The 19,109-nt window shown below is 40.6% G+C and overlaps 1 protein-coding gene across 4 annotated transcripts; it reads right to left on the bottom strand.

Moving 5' to 3' along the window:
* Positions 1 to 197: 197 nt before the first annotated feature.
* On the bottom strand, positions 198 to 17,565 carry LOC115402941 (nectin-4-like). 4 transcript variants are annotated; one of them, XM_030111635.1, is made up of 8 exons: positions 17,099 to 17,565; positions 16,696 to 16,998; positions 12,975 to 13,068; positions 7,502 to 7,656; positions 5,881 to 5,977; positions 5,735 to 5,783; positions 4,233 to 4,294; positions 198 to 2,099 (listed from the first exon to the last, which is right to left on the bottom strand). In XM_030111635.1, the coding sequence occupies exons 1-8, from the start codon at positions 17,370 to 17,372 to the stop codon at positions 1,913 to 1,915; spliced, it is 1,221 nt and encodes a 406-aa protein (XP_029967495.1). In that variant the 5' UTR covers positions 17,373 to 17,565; the 3' UTR covers positions 198 to 1,912. The 4 variants fall into 4 exon arrangements, with proteins under 4 accessions (XP_029967495.1, XP_029967496.1, XP_029967497.1 ...); XM_030111636.1 differs by having other exon boundaries at positions 1,957 to 2,099; positions 4,247 to 4,294; XM_030111637.1 differs by lacking the exons at positions 198 to 2,099; positions 4,233 to 4,294; positions 5,735 to 5,783; positions 5,881 to 5,977 and adding an exon at positions 6,156 to 6,542 and having other exon boundaries at positions 7,440 to 7,656.
* Positions 17,566 to 19,109: the final 1,544 nt, after the last annotated feature.

Genomic DNA, 19,109 nt, shown 5'->3' with positions numbered 1-19,109 from the left:
CTGTAAGTTGAATGCTTCACAATGACTGCAGAGATCACACACGAGAAGCAAAATTACAGTGTAATCAATATTTCACTTTTTTTTGTCTGATCGGTGACATGTTCAAGCTTGAAACATCCTGATTCAAATCTTAGTGAATCATTCCTCCTGGTGATTATTTCCCAGACAACTTCATTCCACCAGTGTTTATATTTTAAATATTAATGACTCTTTGTAAAAATCCCATCCTGAAGATCCAGCCTTCTCCACAGAGATTACTTCCCCACCAGTAAAGTGAAAAACTTGGAGACTTTCTGCTGTTTTAACAGCAATGACAGGAATGCACGACTACTAAAACAATGGTTTAACCAGATGTAACAGGAAATCCTTTACTCCATCATGTGGCTGAGGAAATTCACGCTGAAGCAACAGTCAAACATCTATTTATTGTGAAATTTTCAGAAAGATTCTGTGCTCATGAAGCTTTGCTCCTTTCATTTGCATTACATGCATTAATTCTTTATCTAAGTTCAGCTGCTTTTCCTTTTCCTTTGTTAAGCGATTTGTATGTATGCATAATGTATAACTGACATTCAAGTGGACAAGTTCCAGTATAGCGCAGTGAGAACACTTCAACTCATAGTCTTCAAATTTTCACAAGAAATTCAAGAGAAATAAGATTAAAAGAATAAGATCAAAAAAAGTTTAAAAAAAAAAAATCCGAAATGACAACAATGCAAACACATCTAATCAGAATGAGCAACAGTAAAGTCAGTAAATAAAAGATTTACTCCTAAGAAAACAGATAAAATCTGCTTCTCTTTTTGATATATTTGATATATTGAACACATCCAAATCAAACACAGCAGGAGAAACAAAAACTACTTTTCAAATAAACATGTTTTCAGATCAGGTAGACAGTGATGTTAAAAGTTGGTTAGCTTAACCTTCATAATGCACATCTATTTGAATCATGTGTACAAATACTGACGATCGTGAATAAAAAGGCACAAAATTATTTATCTGATAACAATTAAACAGTATTTTAATCAATTCAGGTCCTGTTGGACGAGGAGCCTGTGGTGAAGGTTAAGGTGCACGGCTTTGGAATTTAGCTGAGCCGGTTAAAAAGACTGAAAGTCAAAGTACATATAAATGCTGGAGTGATTCAACAGCAGGTCTGAGATCAGAAAACCAGAACAACTTTGGAACACTTTCACACTATGACGGCTGAAACTGAAATATTCTGGACCAACTTTTAACTTAGAGGAACATTGAATCAGAAGCTTGAAATATACAAAGCACCAAACATGTAAATAAAAGGAGGTCTGACACGTTGATGTAACTTGAAGCCTTCACGCTCTCAGACACAATCAGTTGTTGAAAACACACAAACAGGAGACGTTGGACATTAAAGCCGTTGCTTTGTGTGGAGCTACTCATCCACAGCTTCAAGTTTTCAAAGCAAACATCTGCTGTACTTCCTGCTCTGTGGCCACAGCAAAGGAAGAGTTTGGCAAATAAACAACGATAACCTGTTAAATTACTTTTAATAATCTCCATCAATAATTTGGTAAATTACCGTGAGACTTCAGTTGAAAGTTATTTTACGGTCTAAATTATTCAAACAATAATCAAAACTGTTTAATGAATAAAACAAAGGCTGTAATCTACTCTAATGGACACATGCTTTCTGGCTCCTATACGACTACAATGTACTCAGTAATTAATAAATGATTAACAGGTCGAGAAAAGAACCAGTGCTGCATTATTGATATGAAGAGTTATGGTATGCATGACTCACACTGACTTTCTTACTTTAACTGAATATTCCACAAACGAATATTGATAGAAAAGGATTAAGGTCACTAATAAAACAAGATGACCAGATACTGTATTACTTCAGGTGACCAATTACTCACCATATTTTATATTATTGTTTCAATAGGGAATAACTACCATTGAGCTGTTCGCTACACAAGAATTTCAAAGGTTGCCAAACTCTACAGTCGGATTTTAATTTCACATCAATTAAAAGCCACAGAAACAACGACAGCAAGCTTCCAGTCAACCTGCTTTCAGCTTCTTGCATCAGGAAGCCGCAGACATCACTGAGGGACCTGGAAACAGACAAATGAAAGCTACACATGTAAAAAGCAAAATAGCTCAAGCAATTCTATCAGCTGTACTGAAAATTTTTTTCATTTCATTTATTTTGTTCATTTCAGGCAATTGCTGTACAATAATGCACAGGGTAAAGGAAAGGAAACAAATTAACAAAAACAATAAACAATGTAACAAATAACTGAATAACAGAAGATTTCATTATGCCTGAAAGGGAGTGGGAAGAAGAAAACTTATTTAATCCCACCCCCAATTATCCTTAACATAATATAGTCAGAAAAAAATAAAATAAAATTCTCACTTCCGTAGTTGTATATACACATGGAAACTAATAACTCATTGATTTGGATCTACATAACGAAAATTTTGAAACAAGGTGGCGTTACCATTGGTAACCGATAACATATACAGACTTGTATACAAGTATACCAACAGTGGAAATGAACAGTATACCTGGATTATTAAAGAAACAACAAAACACACTCAGTAATGTTAATGTGAATTCAAGACCTATATTCTATATACTTCAACCAAACTGTACGTTTATATTGGAGTTTGAATCTATGAACATTTTGGCATTGCTTGTGTTGAGTGTCCAGGTTGTTCCACAACTTAACCCCACATACCGATACACAAAAACGTTTACGGGTAGATTTTGTCTCTGGTATTTTAAAATTTCCATACCCTCTTAAATTGTGAACTGTCTCTTTTAATTTGAAAAACTGCTGTATATTATTTGGCAATGTTTTATTAAATGCTTTATGCAGAATAATTAGTGTGTTATATTTCACAAGATCATTGAATTTTAATAACTTAGACAGAATAAAAAGATTGTGAGTATGTTCTAAAAAACTAACCTTGTGTATGATCCGCACAGCTCGTTTCTGCATTATGACCAGGGGATATATTGTGCACTGGTAAGTGTTCCCCCACACCTCCACACAATACGTGAGGTATGGGAGTACCAGCGTGCAATACAGAGTACGGAGGGCATGTGCATCAAGGCACTGTTTTACTTTATTTATAATATAGAGGCTTTTGGATATTTTTGCTTTTATATGTTTAATATGTGCTTTCCAAGATAATTTATTATCAATTACAATACCTAAAAATTTATTCTCGCAAACATTTTCAATTTCAGTACCTTCAATAACTATTTGCTGAAATGACTTTGTTGTAGAATTACCAAACATCATTACTTTAGTTTTACTTATATTTAGAGACAGTTTATTTATATCCATCCAGGTTTTTATTTTATTGAGTTCCATGTTCACAGTTTTTACAAGCTCATTGTAATCATTACTACTATAGAATATGGTTGTATCATCCGCAAAAAGAATGAGTTTTAGGGATTGAGATACGTTAAAGATGTCATTGATATACACATTAAATAGTTTCGGCCCTAAGACGGATCCCTGGGGGACACCACAAACAATGCCAAGTTGCTCGGATACATGCTTCTCCATTTTTACAAACTGTACCTTTCCTGTCAAATAGCTTTTAATCCAGTCCCCAGCTACACCTCTAACCCCGTATTTTTCCAGTTTATTTACTAAGATGAAGTGATTGATTGTGTCGAATGCTTTTTTGAGATCAATGAAGACACCAACTGCAATTTTTTTCTGATCCAGTGCAGTAGTAATTTCTTCAGTGGCTTCAATTAGTGCCATTGAGGTGGTTCGCTTGGCTCTAAAACCATACTGACCATCATTTATTATGTTATGTTTCTCTAGGAACTTATCAAGTCGAGAGTCAAAGAGTTTTTCAAGAATTTTAGAAAATTGTGGCAATAGTGAAATCGGTCTATAATTTGTGAAACAGTGTTTGTAACCATTTTTGAATACCGGAATTACTTTTGCGATTTTCATTTTGTTTGGGAAACGGCCAGACTGAAATGATAAATTACAAATATAAGTGAACGGTTTTGCAATATTGAAAATTACGTTTTTTACTAAGAACATGTCAATATTGTAATAGTCGGTAGAGAACTTATTTTTACATTTCAGTACTGTATTTATAACCTCCTGCTCATCTGTTGCCAAGAGAAACAGTGACGATGGATTGTTCTTAATAAGGTTTAATTCATTTGTTCCATGATTTGAAAATGAAGCCATGAAATACAGCCTAACAGGTTAAACTTCACCATTTCATGTGAGCCAGAAGAATCCCTTCCTCTCCCAGTGCCTGGTACCTGGGGACAGACACATTAGGCAGGTTGACATGGGCCACAAAATCCTCCTTATAATCAGATGTTAAGGTGAAGGCGGGATTGTAAATGTTTCATATAAACACCTGAGTGGATCCGCTTCACTCAGAGCGGATTATCTTTCGTATTTGATTGTACGAGGTCGTCTACGCCGATCGTACGTCTCATATAAAAAGCTGGTGACGGAGGGGTGGATTGTACGGGCGGATTATTTGTTCTGCGCATGCGTTCAGAGGGACAGTGATGTGCGCGGTAAACAGGAAGCAGGAATCAGGAAAGTCAAACACAAGCAGAAGAACCGGATGGTGGCTGAGAAAAACTTTTGGATGGAGAGGCAAGATGGCCGCAAATCGCACAACAGTAAGGTGTTCAAAGAGCTTCGTGGTGGACGACCGGCGGACCGCTATGACTGGCAGAGCGGAGGGCCGGCAGGCGGAGCGGAGCCCCGTGGGACAGAAGCCAGCCGGTCAGTGACAGCAGATTAAACCACACTGCCGGGCGATGAGGACTGCCGACTGCAAAGCCAAAGATCAGAACTTGAAAGTTCCACAAGAAACCTGAAGCAAATGTCACAGATACACCACCCACTGTGGAAGATAAAATGTAATCCTCTTCAGCCAGGGCCCATTTATACGACGATTGAACGAGGATCACTTTATATGCCGTCCATGCACACAAATGCATTTAATTAGACTTTTCAATCGGATTGTAAAAAACACTCATGAAAACTGAGCCAATAACAAGTGGTCAAAATAGCATCTCTCTCCAACAGAAAGGCTTTTCTACAGACTGTCTGTAGATCTCAAGACTGAAACACTCAAAAGGGAAAGAGCATTAAAACAACAGCGATTCAACAGCACTGTAACGGCTCGCTGACCATCTGCGGGGTTCTGCAGCATGAATGGAGGCAGCCAATGGCGAGTTTAAGTCTCTTTATTCAAACACAAAACCCCAACACCTGGGGAGGCTTTTCAAAATCCAAAACACTAAAGAACAGCTGGAGGCCCTCTTTCGGGTGACCTCCAGCTACCAAGTCCTGCGGCTTTTCCGACGTCGGCTGAGCGCCGCTCGCCCTTGCTGCCATCCATTCCCCCCTCACTGTCTGCTGGAGTGGTTTTAAAAGTTTGCCGGCCCTGGGAGAAGGAGGGCTGAGGGCCAGTCAGTAATCAGGCACAGGAGATCACAGTTATCCCTCACCACATCCCCGTCTGCAGCCACTGCAGCCATCCCTCCGTCCTGCACCCCAGCTGAGCCAAGCCCCTCCACCACAAGCTCCAAGAAAGATAAACATCTAAAATCCTGCTGCAATGCTCCTCATCAAAAGCTCCAGAGGTAAAATGCAACATATCTCCAATAATTCTATCAGGAAAAAATTGTACTTAAAGAGGGAGACATGAAAATACAGGAGAGCATAGCAAACCTAACCATTTCTGGTGAGTTGGAATCATTTGGAACCCTGAGGACCCCACTGGATCTGAAAAACAAGAATCACACCACAAAAGTTCCACGTCATATATCCATGTGCATTCACATGTTTCATTGAGTAAATTGTGGGGTATTGGGCCGAGTACCTTGTAATGTATCTAGATTTATACAAGTACCACACTGCACCGATGATGTTCAGGAAAAACGAAAAACCAAATAAGATCCAAGGAGCAGGGTTGGATCCTGGAAACAAAAAACACAAAAAGAATGAAGAATGACTTCAAGCAAACATCTGTCATGAAAGCAGGAAATACATTGTTTAACATTTGAAGTGTTTCAGTGTGCTTTTATATTTAGTTTTTGCTCTGGCTGTGACCTTTATTTTGAGATTACGCATGACATTAAGGTCACTACCATTGTCTCCAAACGCCATTCAACTCTACTGTACACAGCAATATTCTAGTTGAGACAAGTTGTGAAGCAGTCAAAGCATCAAAGAGGGGTTACCAAGACCATGAGCTCTATTAACATGACTGGACTTGCTGTAAGTTCTTAATGGAACAACCACTGTCTGTTGTGTACTGGGTGGAGGGTGAGCAGTCATCCATTAAGCCATTAGTCTCTGTTGTGTTGGTAACAGACTAAAGTCGCCACTTCTGTCAGCTCTGAGTTAAACTTTAAACTTTAAAGCATTCCTGTGTCGTTCATTGAAAGAAGAGAAAATAAATTCTCATCCTGAACAGAAGTCGTTCCCTCTGGGCCCACTATCCTATCAAGCCTCTGGAAGCACAACATCACAGAAAAATACCACTGTGACGAACAGGCCGTTCGTCACTGGTTAAAGCACTGCAATTTGCACACAGACACTTTCTCTCATTCACATTGCACTAATGCACAGCACTTTAAAGAAGCTAATTTGCACATAAAGAATAATTTGCACAACGATTGTCTTTTTAAATTATTTATTTATTTATTGGAGACCGTTTGTCTGTGGGTCTGGTCGGGCGTGGCGGCGGACCTGCAGGACAAACAAATGACAAATCAAGATTGGTTAATGTGCAATATATGTGCCTGTTTTTAATTAGCTTTTCTTTTAGGTGTTGGCATGCATGCAGTGAGTGTGGAGAAGGTGTTGGGGGTGTGAATGTGGTGGAGTGTGTGTGATTTTTAACTCACCTTTCTGCTCTTGTGTTCAGGAGTGGTGTCCGGCCAAAAGATTCCCCGGGGGACGGACACCACTAAAGAAAGTTCTGGGCTGGTCCAAGAGTGGAAATGGGTGGGGGTGGTTTCACGGATTTTAGATATGGTTTAGGATTTCGTGTAGTTATTTGGGTCGATAGTTTGGTTTATTCTTAAGTATGGGTTTTGTTTTGTTTAGGTTAGTATTATGAGTTTATAGTGGAGGATTTTAACATAGTTTTAGAGAGCTAATATTATGTTTTATACCTCCTGGAGTTTTAATGGTTTTACCCTATTAAGCTGAGTGTATTTAAGGGCCTGAAGACATTCAGTGGGGAGAGACCGTGATTGTGGTGAAGCCAAGCTCCTGGGAGATCCTCCTATGCACCTTTTTTGCACTTTTTGGCACTTTGCACTTTATGGTTGATTTTTGCACAAGAAAATAAAAAAAGAAGTGGACCACTCAACTTGGCTCATCCCTTCGTGCTCACTGTCCCTGAGCCGCTCACGCCACGCTGCTTACAACCACGTTTATTTAAAAACATCAGCAACACCAATCTACTATGTAAACCTGAGCCTGAGCCTCACCTGAACATACAGTCCAGTAGAACTGCTGGCTTTGTTGTCCGTATGGGTTTGAAACCTCACACTGATAGAAGCCTTTCAGATCAGAAGCGCATCGTAGAAACGTCAGCTTCCCACCATCAACTCTGAAGTCAGACTCGGGTAAAGTCTTGTCAGATCTGAAAGAGAGACATAAGACACAGCATGAGATGGAGGGTCTGAGAGAGGAATCAGACCAACAAAGAGCTGGACCACAGGACAGTTTTTAATAAATTATCTTGATTGACATGCATTTTCTGTGCACGTTTCAGGCTTTTATGAAGTCTGTCTGGTCTCTAGTCTCTGACCTGTTCAGCATAGAAAACCCTGCCTTGAGGACTGGGCTCTCTAAATCATGGAGACACAAACTGTCCCACCTCTGGGACAGAAGGGGCTCATGAACTAACACCCACATTTTAAAAATCCTCCCATTGCTTCGCATCATTACAGAAAGTGTCATCATCTTGTGCTTCACTGACACCAAGCTATTTGCTGAAGGTTCAGGACTGCTGCAACAAGTCAGTCCTTTAGAGATCCAGATCCAGGAGGAGTGAAGCAAACCCTGATCTGGAGTCACTGCAGCACACTCTGGGGCTGTGCAACCAGCAGTTGTTTTCAGAAACGACTAAGCTTCTTCCAAATGTTTATTTTTAATGTTTAAATGTATATTTTCTATTTTATGACAATTACTAAACATGTGAGTATGGTCCGCGTCCTCCTGTCCACATAACGTCCAACCCTCTTCTGTTCTGGAAGACACCTCCCTTTTATCTTTGGGGTTGTGAAGAATCTGATGATGTATTTCCAACTGAAGTCCCGCTACAATCTTGACCCAGAATGTTGCATCTTGCATTGTACCATTCTTCCTCCGACATCTCAACTTCAAGTTCCTGTTGCCACTTTTCCTTTATAAACAATGTTAAATGTTGCCCACTCTACAACAGCGTGTGAAACAGTGCTGAAACCGCCCTGTCCATCTTCCCTTTATTATTTAGTCTGGGGAAACTGACATCTGGTTGTCCTATGTTTGCTCACACATCAGCAGCAAATAAGCCCAGTGTGTGCTCTGATCCACCGACCTCCACGCCCTCAATATTCTGCTTCTGTCTGATTGTCTTTGCAAGCGGTCCTATAAATAGATCACAAAGTGTTGGGGATAAACAGTATCCCTGTCTGGTTGACCTCTAACTTATTTCGACCAGTCAGATTCCCACTAACCTTCACTCTTGCTGTCGGCTCTTGATACAATGCTTCAATACATTACGCAGAGTCCTCACTAAAACAAAGTTTTTTAAGGACATTATATAGATACGTCCACCTCACTCTATCAAATGATATATGTATCACAGGTGGTCCAATGAACCTTTCTTAATTTCCCTTTACTCAAAAAACTAACTATAATCCTGAACATAACGAGGTCACACTAGACAATATTTAACCCAAGAATCTAAATTACTTTGCATAATGTAATGTTCATTGAGATTTATTTTCTAGGTTACTCATCTGCGGGTTGTTCAAAATCCATCTGGGAAAGTAAAAAAAACAACAAAAAACATGAAATATTTCAGTTTTAGGATTAACCAGGTGTTTGTTTTTTCCTTGCTTCTCTTCCACCCTGTGTCGGAGTACGTCCCTCTCAGTCTTCTCTGGTCCTCTCGTCCTCATTTCTCCACTCTGATCCACTGACACGCTGCCTCCAGTCTCTCTGTCGGTGTCGGCTCCTCATCTCCGGGATCCGGTATCTGCCATCCCTTCTGACGCATCGCCCCAGCTACATCTTGGGCATTGTGGTAAACTTGGACTCCCTCAAGACAGCGGACCCTCAATGTGTCCATCGGTGACTGAAACCGGATTCCTCATTTCGACATTTTGACGCCACTTCGGCCGCGTAATCCTGATGAAAAGTCACTCTCCGTCCTTCTGCTTTCACCTCCTTCCTTCAAGCCATCCTGAGGATGCTCTCTGTGATCTCTAACCTTAGAAAGTTTACAATGATCGCTCTCGGGGGCTTGTTGGGTTGTGGATTCACTACAGCCCTGTGTGCTCTTTGTATCTCCGGTTCAACGTCCTCGGCCACCCCCAACTCTGTGTGAGTAAGTTTATCCATATATTCCTGAACAGGGTCTCCCTCCTTCAGCTCCCCCAGGTGAGAATATTATTCCTTCTCGTTTTTTGTTCCAAGTCTGTCAATTTCTCTTGCAGCTTTTCTTGTTTTTCCAGCGACATCCAGACCTGCCAACCTGTACGCATTTTGCGTAGCAGGTACGCAATTTGACATCAAAATACGCTGGTACGCTCCGCCTCATTAAACTACGCAAAAAGCTGCAGACGTCTGTGAGCGCTGTTATAAATGCGGACCGTGGACGTTCTCATGTCTGACAACACGATGCAGCAGCAGGGCTCTGAAGTGTCACGCATTTCGGTGTGTCGTCACACATTCACGGCACACATTGTATTTGTCACGCTGAAAAAAAATACCGGTAAATTAGGCTGGTGCGCCGCAGCTATGGAACCGGGAGGAAACACATGTGCTACCCTCGTCGTGCTGCGACGTTCAATGAACGAGTCGTTCGTTTGAACGGCTCTTTCAAGTGAACGACGAGAGCCGGTGCACAGCTGTCTGAGAGTCGTTCCTTTGTGCAAATTGTCCTCGCTTCCTTCACGTGTCTCCTGAGTCACTCCTGAGTCCAGCTGTCACCGCTGCTTTAGTGTTAACGACCGAGTTTCACTTTTCCGCAGCAGTTCCAGTCACCTGAACGCAGCAGCTAACTAGCGGAGGAGGAGTGTCGCGAAACCGGAGCGGAGCCGGTGTTTTGGAAGAACTGAGTCCCTTTTAACTGGCGACTGGGTTTCTTTCACGTCCCTTGTTGCTGATAGATATTAAAAACCAGACAAAAAGTCGTGTCAGACCTTTTATGAGTCTGATTTCAACATCTGCGGCTACTAGCAGCAGCAGCAGGAAATGCTAAAGGAAGTCGGTCATCAGGTAACAAGGACACCAGTTAATTTGAAACACCGTATTCACGGCTTTATAAAGGTTTTAGTAATGGAACACACACGCGCACGCATGCGCACACACACAGCAAAAAATGCTTTGTTAAAGGACATGTAGCAGCATTTTGAAGCTGTTTTCTGGGGACAACGTGCACGGTCAGCCGCAATGTAATGTGTATCAGAAAAACATCTGTTAAATCTTTGCCAATAATAAACAAATTAAAGAACCACATGAGAACTTAAAACTGACAGCATTTTGGACCACATCCTCTTTGCTTTTGTCTTTGAGTTTAGTCTTGTATCCATGTTGAGAATTATTCCACCCTCAAGTTGAAGTTAAAAGAGGTTTCTTTGGTTTTTTTTAATTACTTGACTGGGAGCTTCTTAATTCTGCTGTCGACAATCTGGTCAACAAACTGGAAGTCCCCACCTCTCCTCGCCTTAATGCGTGACACAAAGTGCAGTATAATTAAGAAAGAAGAATTACTTTTCCTTTCCTCGCTTTGCTGTGACCGACATGCTGCTCTGTCACGACTCAGAGATGAATTCAGCTCGTTTGTCTTTGTGCTTTTGCACAATTCTGATTCAGAGTAATGATGGACATCAAAGAAAAACTGTCATGTACCTTGAAGGACCACTCACTCATCACTGACTCGATTGTATGCAAATGTGTGTGTATAGATAATTTATCGATTAAGTATGATGCCCCCCCCCCCCCCCACAAAACAGAAACAGAAAATTGAAACAAAAAAAAAAAAAACTCCTATATTAGAACTTCCAAGGTACAAGACAGACAGGTTTTGTTTTATGTGCATCATAACTCTCAACCAGAAATGTGCAAAAGCAGAAAGAATCCCACCACTCTGCGCTGGGCCGTTGAAATAAAGCCCTTTGTCTCTAACTCACTTTAAGAGTTGTAATTTCTCCTGTTTTACAGAAACCGGTGACTTCCAGGTTCAAGAACTGCATGAAAAAAAAAAAGTTTATCTAACGTGTTTATTGCCACACCTGGAGTCTGTGTGTGGAGATGGAGATTTTTGTGATTTATATTTGTCTGTGTACAGCACTTTGGCCGGCTGTAAAGTTTTTAAAGTGCTTTATAAATAAAGCTGGTATGGTATGGTTAACTGTTGTTTTGGGTTAAAACTGACATGTAATTAGAGGAAGCAGGTGATGCTTATCATCACCTGCCATCATGGAATTGTAAACAAAAGTTCTGCTGTCGGTTGTATTCTGAGAAAAGGAGCTCTCCTCAACCTGTTTAATGTACGAAACATGTTTTTACTATTGGATGTTAGATTCTAATATTTGTTTCAGTTCACTGATCTAAAATATGAGTTCAAATAACAAAGAAAAACAGTAATGCTTCTACAGTAATGCTGGAGCTGTTTGTTTTGGATGTAAATGCAGCTAAAAAAGCAGGAAATTTCAGCAAACATGAATAAAAATCTCCATAATGAAATTAAACTGCAGATGTATTGATTAATGATGAATGACTTTCAATGTCTTGAAGTATATTCTGTGGTAAAACTTGTACTCACGTGTGGGGAAAAGCACTAGTAACATATTTAATGAATGATTTCTTTTGTATCCCCACTCATGGGTGATGAAATAGATACATCATTTAAAAAAGTGCCCAGGCAAGAAAAATGAGAAATATGGTTGATAAAACGGTTCCACAGTCACGTGTTATGCTTCCTTTTTTCTGACAGTGTAGCAGTCAGATGACTATCTCACTTCTTTTTACATATATAACAGCTTTTGTAAAATGTCACCATATGATGTGTCTATTTTATAACTGATTACAGATTACAAACTACAAAATTCCAATAACATTTAAGCTTATCAAACAAACTGAAAGATTTTTCAGCCTTTCTTGTTTCACTTGTAAATTTTCAAAGATATGTATTTTTTTCTGAGTTGTGTCAGAACTCTCCATATTTTTGTTCATCCTTTTTTGATGCAGAATCAGGAGTTTCACCTGGCAACGTTTATGATGGATAAGGAAATACAACCATTTAGTCAATTAGTTTGCAAAGCAGAAAAGGAAAAATGCCCAACGCAGAAAATATGGAGAACTCAAACTGGGCAGTGACCGTGTGGAGTTCCTCTGAGGGTTAGAGTGAAAATTAAGAGGAACAACTTGTAGATGTAGCGAACTGCTCACTTCTGCTTTTCTAACATTTGCAAACATCAGTTTCATGACTGCAGATAAAACTAAATCAAGCTCCATTATGAAAGCCAGGTTCCCATCATGTGTGTATTTATAGATTCAAAAAGACGACACACATTTTCACATTGAGTTCAGGGGTCAGTCGTTCACAACATTTGATCAGTGTGTGTGTGTGTGTGTGTGTGTGTGTGTGTGTGGGAGAGGTCTTACAGGATACAGCTGAATTTCAAGATAAAAAAAAATTGTCCCGTTTGTCTTAAAGTGTGCAGATTGATATTCAGATAACTGTACCTGGTCCACCTGAGGCTCGGTTCTGGGTTTCCCTCAGAAACACATTCAAGGGTGTCGTCTGACGTTTCTACGATGGTCACGTTCATGGGGGGAACTGCAAACAGGACAAGAGTGAGAGTTATTCACAGCAGCTCCAGCATGCTTTAAAGAGGAATTCACAGAAATAGTTTCACAGTTACTGCAACCACAAGATGCTTTTCTCTGGTGTGACTGAAAATGAATCATCTCACCTCAGCTTTATTTCTATCTTCTATAAGACTGCTGCAATAAATTGCTGTACACACAGGAAATAGAGATAAAAAAAAAACTTCAACGCATCAGGTGTGAGCAATAAAAGAATTTAAAAAACAAAACAAAACAATAAAATGGAGACAATAAAAAAAGGAGCCGAGTCTCAAACTGGGATAAAAGTCAAGGAGTAAAAAAGTGTCTTCAGATGAGTTCAGGGGTTCGTCCGACGGGCCGTGGCTCATTCCAACACTGAGGAGCAACAACAGGAAAAGCTCTGAGCCTCCGTCTGGACCTCGGTCAATGTCAATGTCAAATTTATTTGTATAGCACATTTACAACTTGAAAGCCCAAAGTGCTTCACAATAAAAATAAAGCAATATAAATACAACAATAAAATAATACAAATGACATTAAAAGAAAGAAAAACATCCATTAAAAAATTAAAAGACAGTGACTACAGTGAATGCTCAGCTCAACCCGTTGAACCCCAGAGAGAAAAGATAAGTCTTTAATGAAGTTTTAAAGTGCTGAAGTGTCTGTGCAGCTCTGACATGCAGAGGGAGACTGTTCCAGAGCCGAGGGGCCGCCACAGAGAAGGCTCGGTCCCCTCTGCTCTTCAGTTTGGACCTGGGAACATCCAATAATAGCTGGGAGGATGACCTCAAGGTTCTGGTTGGAGTGTGAGCAGACAGCAGCTCGCACAAATAATCAGGAGCCAGGCCATTGAGGCATTTAAATACAATGAGGAGAACTTTAAACTGGACCCTGTAAAAAACTGGGAGCCAGTGTAATGAGGCCAGGACTGGAGTGATGTGCTGCTGACGCTTAGTTCCAGTCAGCAGACGAGCTGCAGCATTTTGGACCAACTGCAGTCTTCCCATAGATGCCTGGTCTAAACCAAAATATAGAGAATTACAGTAGTCCAGGCGAGCTGTAATGAACGTATGCGTGACTCTCTCAAAGTCTCTGGCCGGCAAGTAAGATTTTAACTTTGAAAGCAGTCGCAACTGGAAAAAGCTGTTTTTCACCACTGCGTTGATTTGTTTATCCATCTTAAAAGCAGAATCTAAATAAACACCAAGGTCTTTCACAGAAGGCTTTTTTAAAGAAAATAAAGGGCCAAGAGCAGTGTCTACACCCTCAAGAGAGGCCGGATCACCAAACACTACAACCTCAGTTTTTCTATCATTTAAATGCAGATGGTTCAGAGCCATCCAGTCTTTGACGTCTTTCAAACATTTCAGAGATTCGAAGGAAGATGAATTATTCTTAAAAGGCACATAAATTTGAACATCATCTGCATAGCAATGAAATGAAATATTGTGCTTTCTAAAAATCAATCCCAATGGTAATAAATAGATGCCAAAAAGAATTGGGCCGAGAATGGAACCCAGAGGAACACCACATTTCAGGGGAGCAGGCTTGGATTCGTTGAGGCCAATATAGACAGAAAAAGTTCTGTTGTCCAAATACGAACGAAACCAATCGAGGGCCGTGCCTTTGACACCAGCACACATTTCCAGACGAGACAGCAGAATTTCATGGTCTACTGTGTCAAAGGCGGAGGACATATCCAACAGCAGTCGAGCAGCAGAGTTCCCATTATCCAGCGTCAAAATTCGGTGCCTCCAGGAGCAGCTGATCAGCTGACCTGAGACCCCGGCTGGAGTGGAGAGGTGAAGCGGGGCGAGGCCACTCACAGATTTAAATACAAACAAAGGAATCTTCAAACAAAGCCTGAAGAGCACGGACAGCCAGTGGAAGAGAGGCAGGATGGGAGTGATGTGTTCCCTCTGGTGTGCTCCACTCAGCAGTCGGTCTGCAGCGATCTGAAGCTCCTGGAGACGTGGGAGTGACGACTGGCTGACTCCAACATAAAGTCACTGTCTGGAGCCACTGGAGCCAAACACTACCACCTCTTTTTTCCTTCAAACATGAAAGTTATATTTGAAGGCACCATGTCCAAGATTTCCTCTAGTGAAGTCAGTCGTGTTTGAATTTGATCGGGTATCTTCCACCAGTTTACCACTACTGACACAGCCTGCAGCAGCTGAGGTGTAACAGATGGAAATGATGAGAGGAGGAGCTAACTGCCTCCTGCTGAACAACTCCCTGCTGACATGAGTGACTACTGAAAGAAAGAAAGAAAGAAAGAAAGAAAGAAAAGAACGTCCCACTTTACAATCTAAATGGGCTGCTCTCTGAAAAACAGTTCATAAATGGTCCATAACCTTGAAAAACCAGAAACTGGTTCAAAATAAAAGCCCTATAACCCAGAAAATTGGTTACTCTTTCTAAAAAAACCCCCAAAATTTAACCCAACAGTACACACTATAGATGTTGGGTTAACCCAATGTATGTGTTGCTAGTGGGGGCCTTTCTGTGTGGAGTTTGCATGTTCTCCCCGTGTGTGTCCACACAAGTTAACCCAAAAAGGGGTTTGTCTCTTTCTGATCCAGCAGTTGAGTTAAAATGTTGTTATTTTTCATACAAAAATGGTTTTTACTGCTCAGCAACACATAGGTTTGTGTTACTAAAAGAGTGCTGACATTGAAATGCTGCTGTGAATGAACAAAAATCGAACTGGATCCTGGTGGCGACTTCTGCCTTTTTTTGTTTTCAGAGCAGCTGTGAATGTCCCAAATAACACTGAGTTTGCAGTGAAAACAGATTAACTGGATCAAAACTGGTTCAGCCTTTGCACAGCGACTCAATAACACATTTGAAGAGAGATGTCCGTGAAGCTGACACTGAAAAGACGCTCTTTCTGCTTCACTGGCAAATTTTAAAGAAATCAGATCTTACTTTTAGCTGCGAAAGTTTTCAGCAGTCGAAGCAGCTTTTTATGCAGATGTGCTAATTTTGCTTTCGACTTCTGAACTGTCAAATTAAAAAAGCCACAGCACTGCACTTCTTTCATTAGAATGATGACGAATAAAGAAACTAAATCACAGCAGAGGGGAGAATGTTAGAGTCTCACAGATCCTCGTCTGCAGCAGTGAACTGAAAAGCTGACATTTGGGTGGAAAAACAAATCTTCCATATGAACATGCTTCATTCAGGCACATCCTTTTGATATAATATTGTCTGGTTTAAATTTTTTGAATTTGACTCTTTTTGAAGTCGCTTGTAAAAGAAGAGTTTTCAAAAATTAAAAGGTGACTGAAGGGATTTCTTCACCACAGAAGACTTCTTGGGGTTTTCATGACTGTGAGTCAAACAGTCACAAAATAAAGTATCTTCAAAATACAACATGCAGAGCAATAAGGATTAATTCAAAGCCTGAAACGACATTTAGATAAACAGATGGTTCAAACTTGCTTCCCTCCGACACTGATCACAATCTTTTATCTTTTTAAACGTCCTGTCATGTCTATCTGCTGTAAACATTCTTGACTACATGAGTGTGACGATCTTGATAAAACTGATAAAGTAACGGAAGAACTGGAATGAGAACATCCATCAACAAGTGAGGAAGGAAAGTACCTACAGAAGACCTGTAAGGTGAAAGCCTCACGGTGTTCTTCTGCCAGGGCCGAGCTGTTGACCACACACTGCACTTCATGACCGCTGATTTCTCTCCTCGGCACTCCAAACAGCGACGACACCGTGGTCGTGGTTCCATTATCATGCTCTGTGACGCTGGTCGTTTCCCTTAAACTCTTCCCAAGAGCGCCAGTGATCCACCGCAGCTGCGCAGCGGGCCGGGAGGCAGCAGCTGTGCAGGTGGCAAGAAGAACTTCTTCATTTCCCAAAACAAGAAGGGTGGAGTTGAGGCTTGTAGCTGGAGGGACTGGAGGAGGATGAAAAGTAGACAGAAAGGTGAAAATACGAGCAAGAAGGAAAGACCAGCAATTTTCTCTCATGCACCCCACATACTAAATGTCATGTACCTTCTACTCCTAGAGGTATTTCTGTCTTGTAAGTTCCACTGGGAAACAAAGAAAAAATACACGTGTAGCTTCCTTCATCATTTAACGAAACATTGGATATTTGTAGAGTTCCATTCCTCTCTGCAAAATGTCCAATGAAACTGATTCGAGGATCAGGATCATCGACAAAACTCGGACCGCTTTCTTCTGAAGTGGTGAAAAAAAAAGGATTTCCAGGCATTCCTCTGGTCTTCCTCCTCCATGATATCTGAGTGAATCTCTTCTCCTGAGTCATCTTGCAGGGTAAAGTAACATCATGTCCCTCCACCACGGTCAGGTCTCCACCAGTCACTGAGACACCTGGAAGAACAACAACATCACTGAAACAGAGACATAACTACATAATTATACAGGAATCAAAACCCTGTGGGCCTGAACAATGAGGGAGTTGAAGTCATGAAGATGCTGCAGAATAGAAGATAAATTAAAGCAAATTAATCATAACATACAAACAGAAAGAAATGTCTGTAGAAATGTTCTGATTTGCAACAGCGACAAAGAAATAGTAATGGTGTGAATAAAAAAACTGCACAAAATGAATAAAATAAAACACACAAACACAGGTCCTGTTGGACCTGAGTAAATGTTTAACTGGACGGTGTGGACGAGTTCTACAGCTTTAGATGTGAACCGTTTGAGGTCATTTTGGGAGAACTCTGCGCTTTAACAACACAAGATCAATCCTGTGTTCTGCCTGTCATCCATCATGTTCATAGGATTGTTGTAAAAACAAATGAAGGCAAATCTTTCAGTATTCAGAAAGACTTCTGTGATACTGAGTCACTTCAATGTTAAAAATAAAAGCAGATGATCTTTTTCTGGCGAGAGCAACTTTGAAAAAGATAAAACACTTGTATCAAATTGTACTTTACTTCTGGTTATGAAATACATTGAATTACATTTAAGAAAGCACAGAAGAGCAGATTGTTTCAAACGTATTATTCTAACTTAGTAAATAAAGTAAAATAAATCTTGAAAAACAACCGACACATTCTTAAAATCAAATGACTAAAACTGTACTTTGTATTTTTCTTTGTGTTGCTTGTTCTTTTCTAAATTTTCTAAGTTCTTATTTAAATTGATTTTCTGAAATCACAGAATTACAGTGAAATAAGACATGAAGATGGGATAGAGAGCTGGTACCGTGAATCAGCGTATTTACTTGATGTTTGCGTTCTTTGCTGTTTTGTGGTGATTGAACTTTGTGTGATTGGAAAAAAACAGCATTTTATAACATTATGCTTCTTCCTCCTCCTTTTTGAGCATGTTGAGGTTTTCCTTGCGTGTCGTCAATTCTCTCCCTCTCTCTCTCTCTCTCTCTTTCTCTCTCACACACGCGCGCGAACGGACGAAAACAAAGACTCTGCCGTCTTGTACACCAGTAGAATATAGGTGTCCTCCGGGATGCTCTCCTTCAGAACAAGTCAACTTCACTCATCTTGTGATCTCTGCAGAACTTTAACTCTCTGTCGCTTTCATGACATTATTTGAAGAAAAGACGGCAGAAAAAGCTCCATACCTTGTGTATTTCGGCTCCAAAAGATCACCAACATCAGAATCAGCAGGTTGCATGACGGAGCCATACGATGTCGAGGAATATGATGACTGAACAGGTCCATAAAGGACGGAGAGCAGAATGCGACTTCTTCCCATTTGCTGTCCGGAGCTCAGAGAAGACGGCGCGCATGCGTACAGACAGACAAAGCGGGTTCTCCTGTTCCTGGAGCCCGAACAACATCTCTTCCTTCAACACACTTGCTGGCATGAACAGTCTCATTATTGGGCTTTGCTCTGTGCTTGGTACAGAATATTCAGGTGTGTTGAAGCAGGAGAGAACTAAAACATGCTGGATAGGGCTCCAGGAACAGGGTTGGAGACCCCAGAGCCTCATTTTTGTTTTTGTTTGTTTTTAATTCATAATTTTGGAAGTAGAGAAAGAGGAGACAGACGAGGGAGTTCAGTCGATGGTCTT

This window comes from Salarias fasciatus, chromosome 16 (genome assembly GCF_902148845.1).
Source record: "Salarias fasciatus chromosome 16, fSalaFa1.1, whole genome shotgun sequence".
NCBI lineage: Eukaryota > Metazoa > Chordata > Actinopteri > Blenniiformes > Blenniidae > Salarias > Salarias fasciatus.
This window is presented reverse-complemented; position numbering and strand designations above follow the sequence as displayed.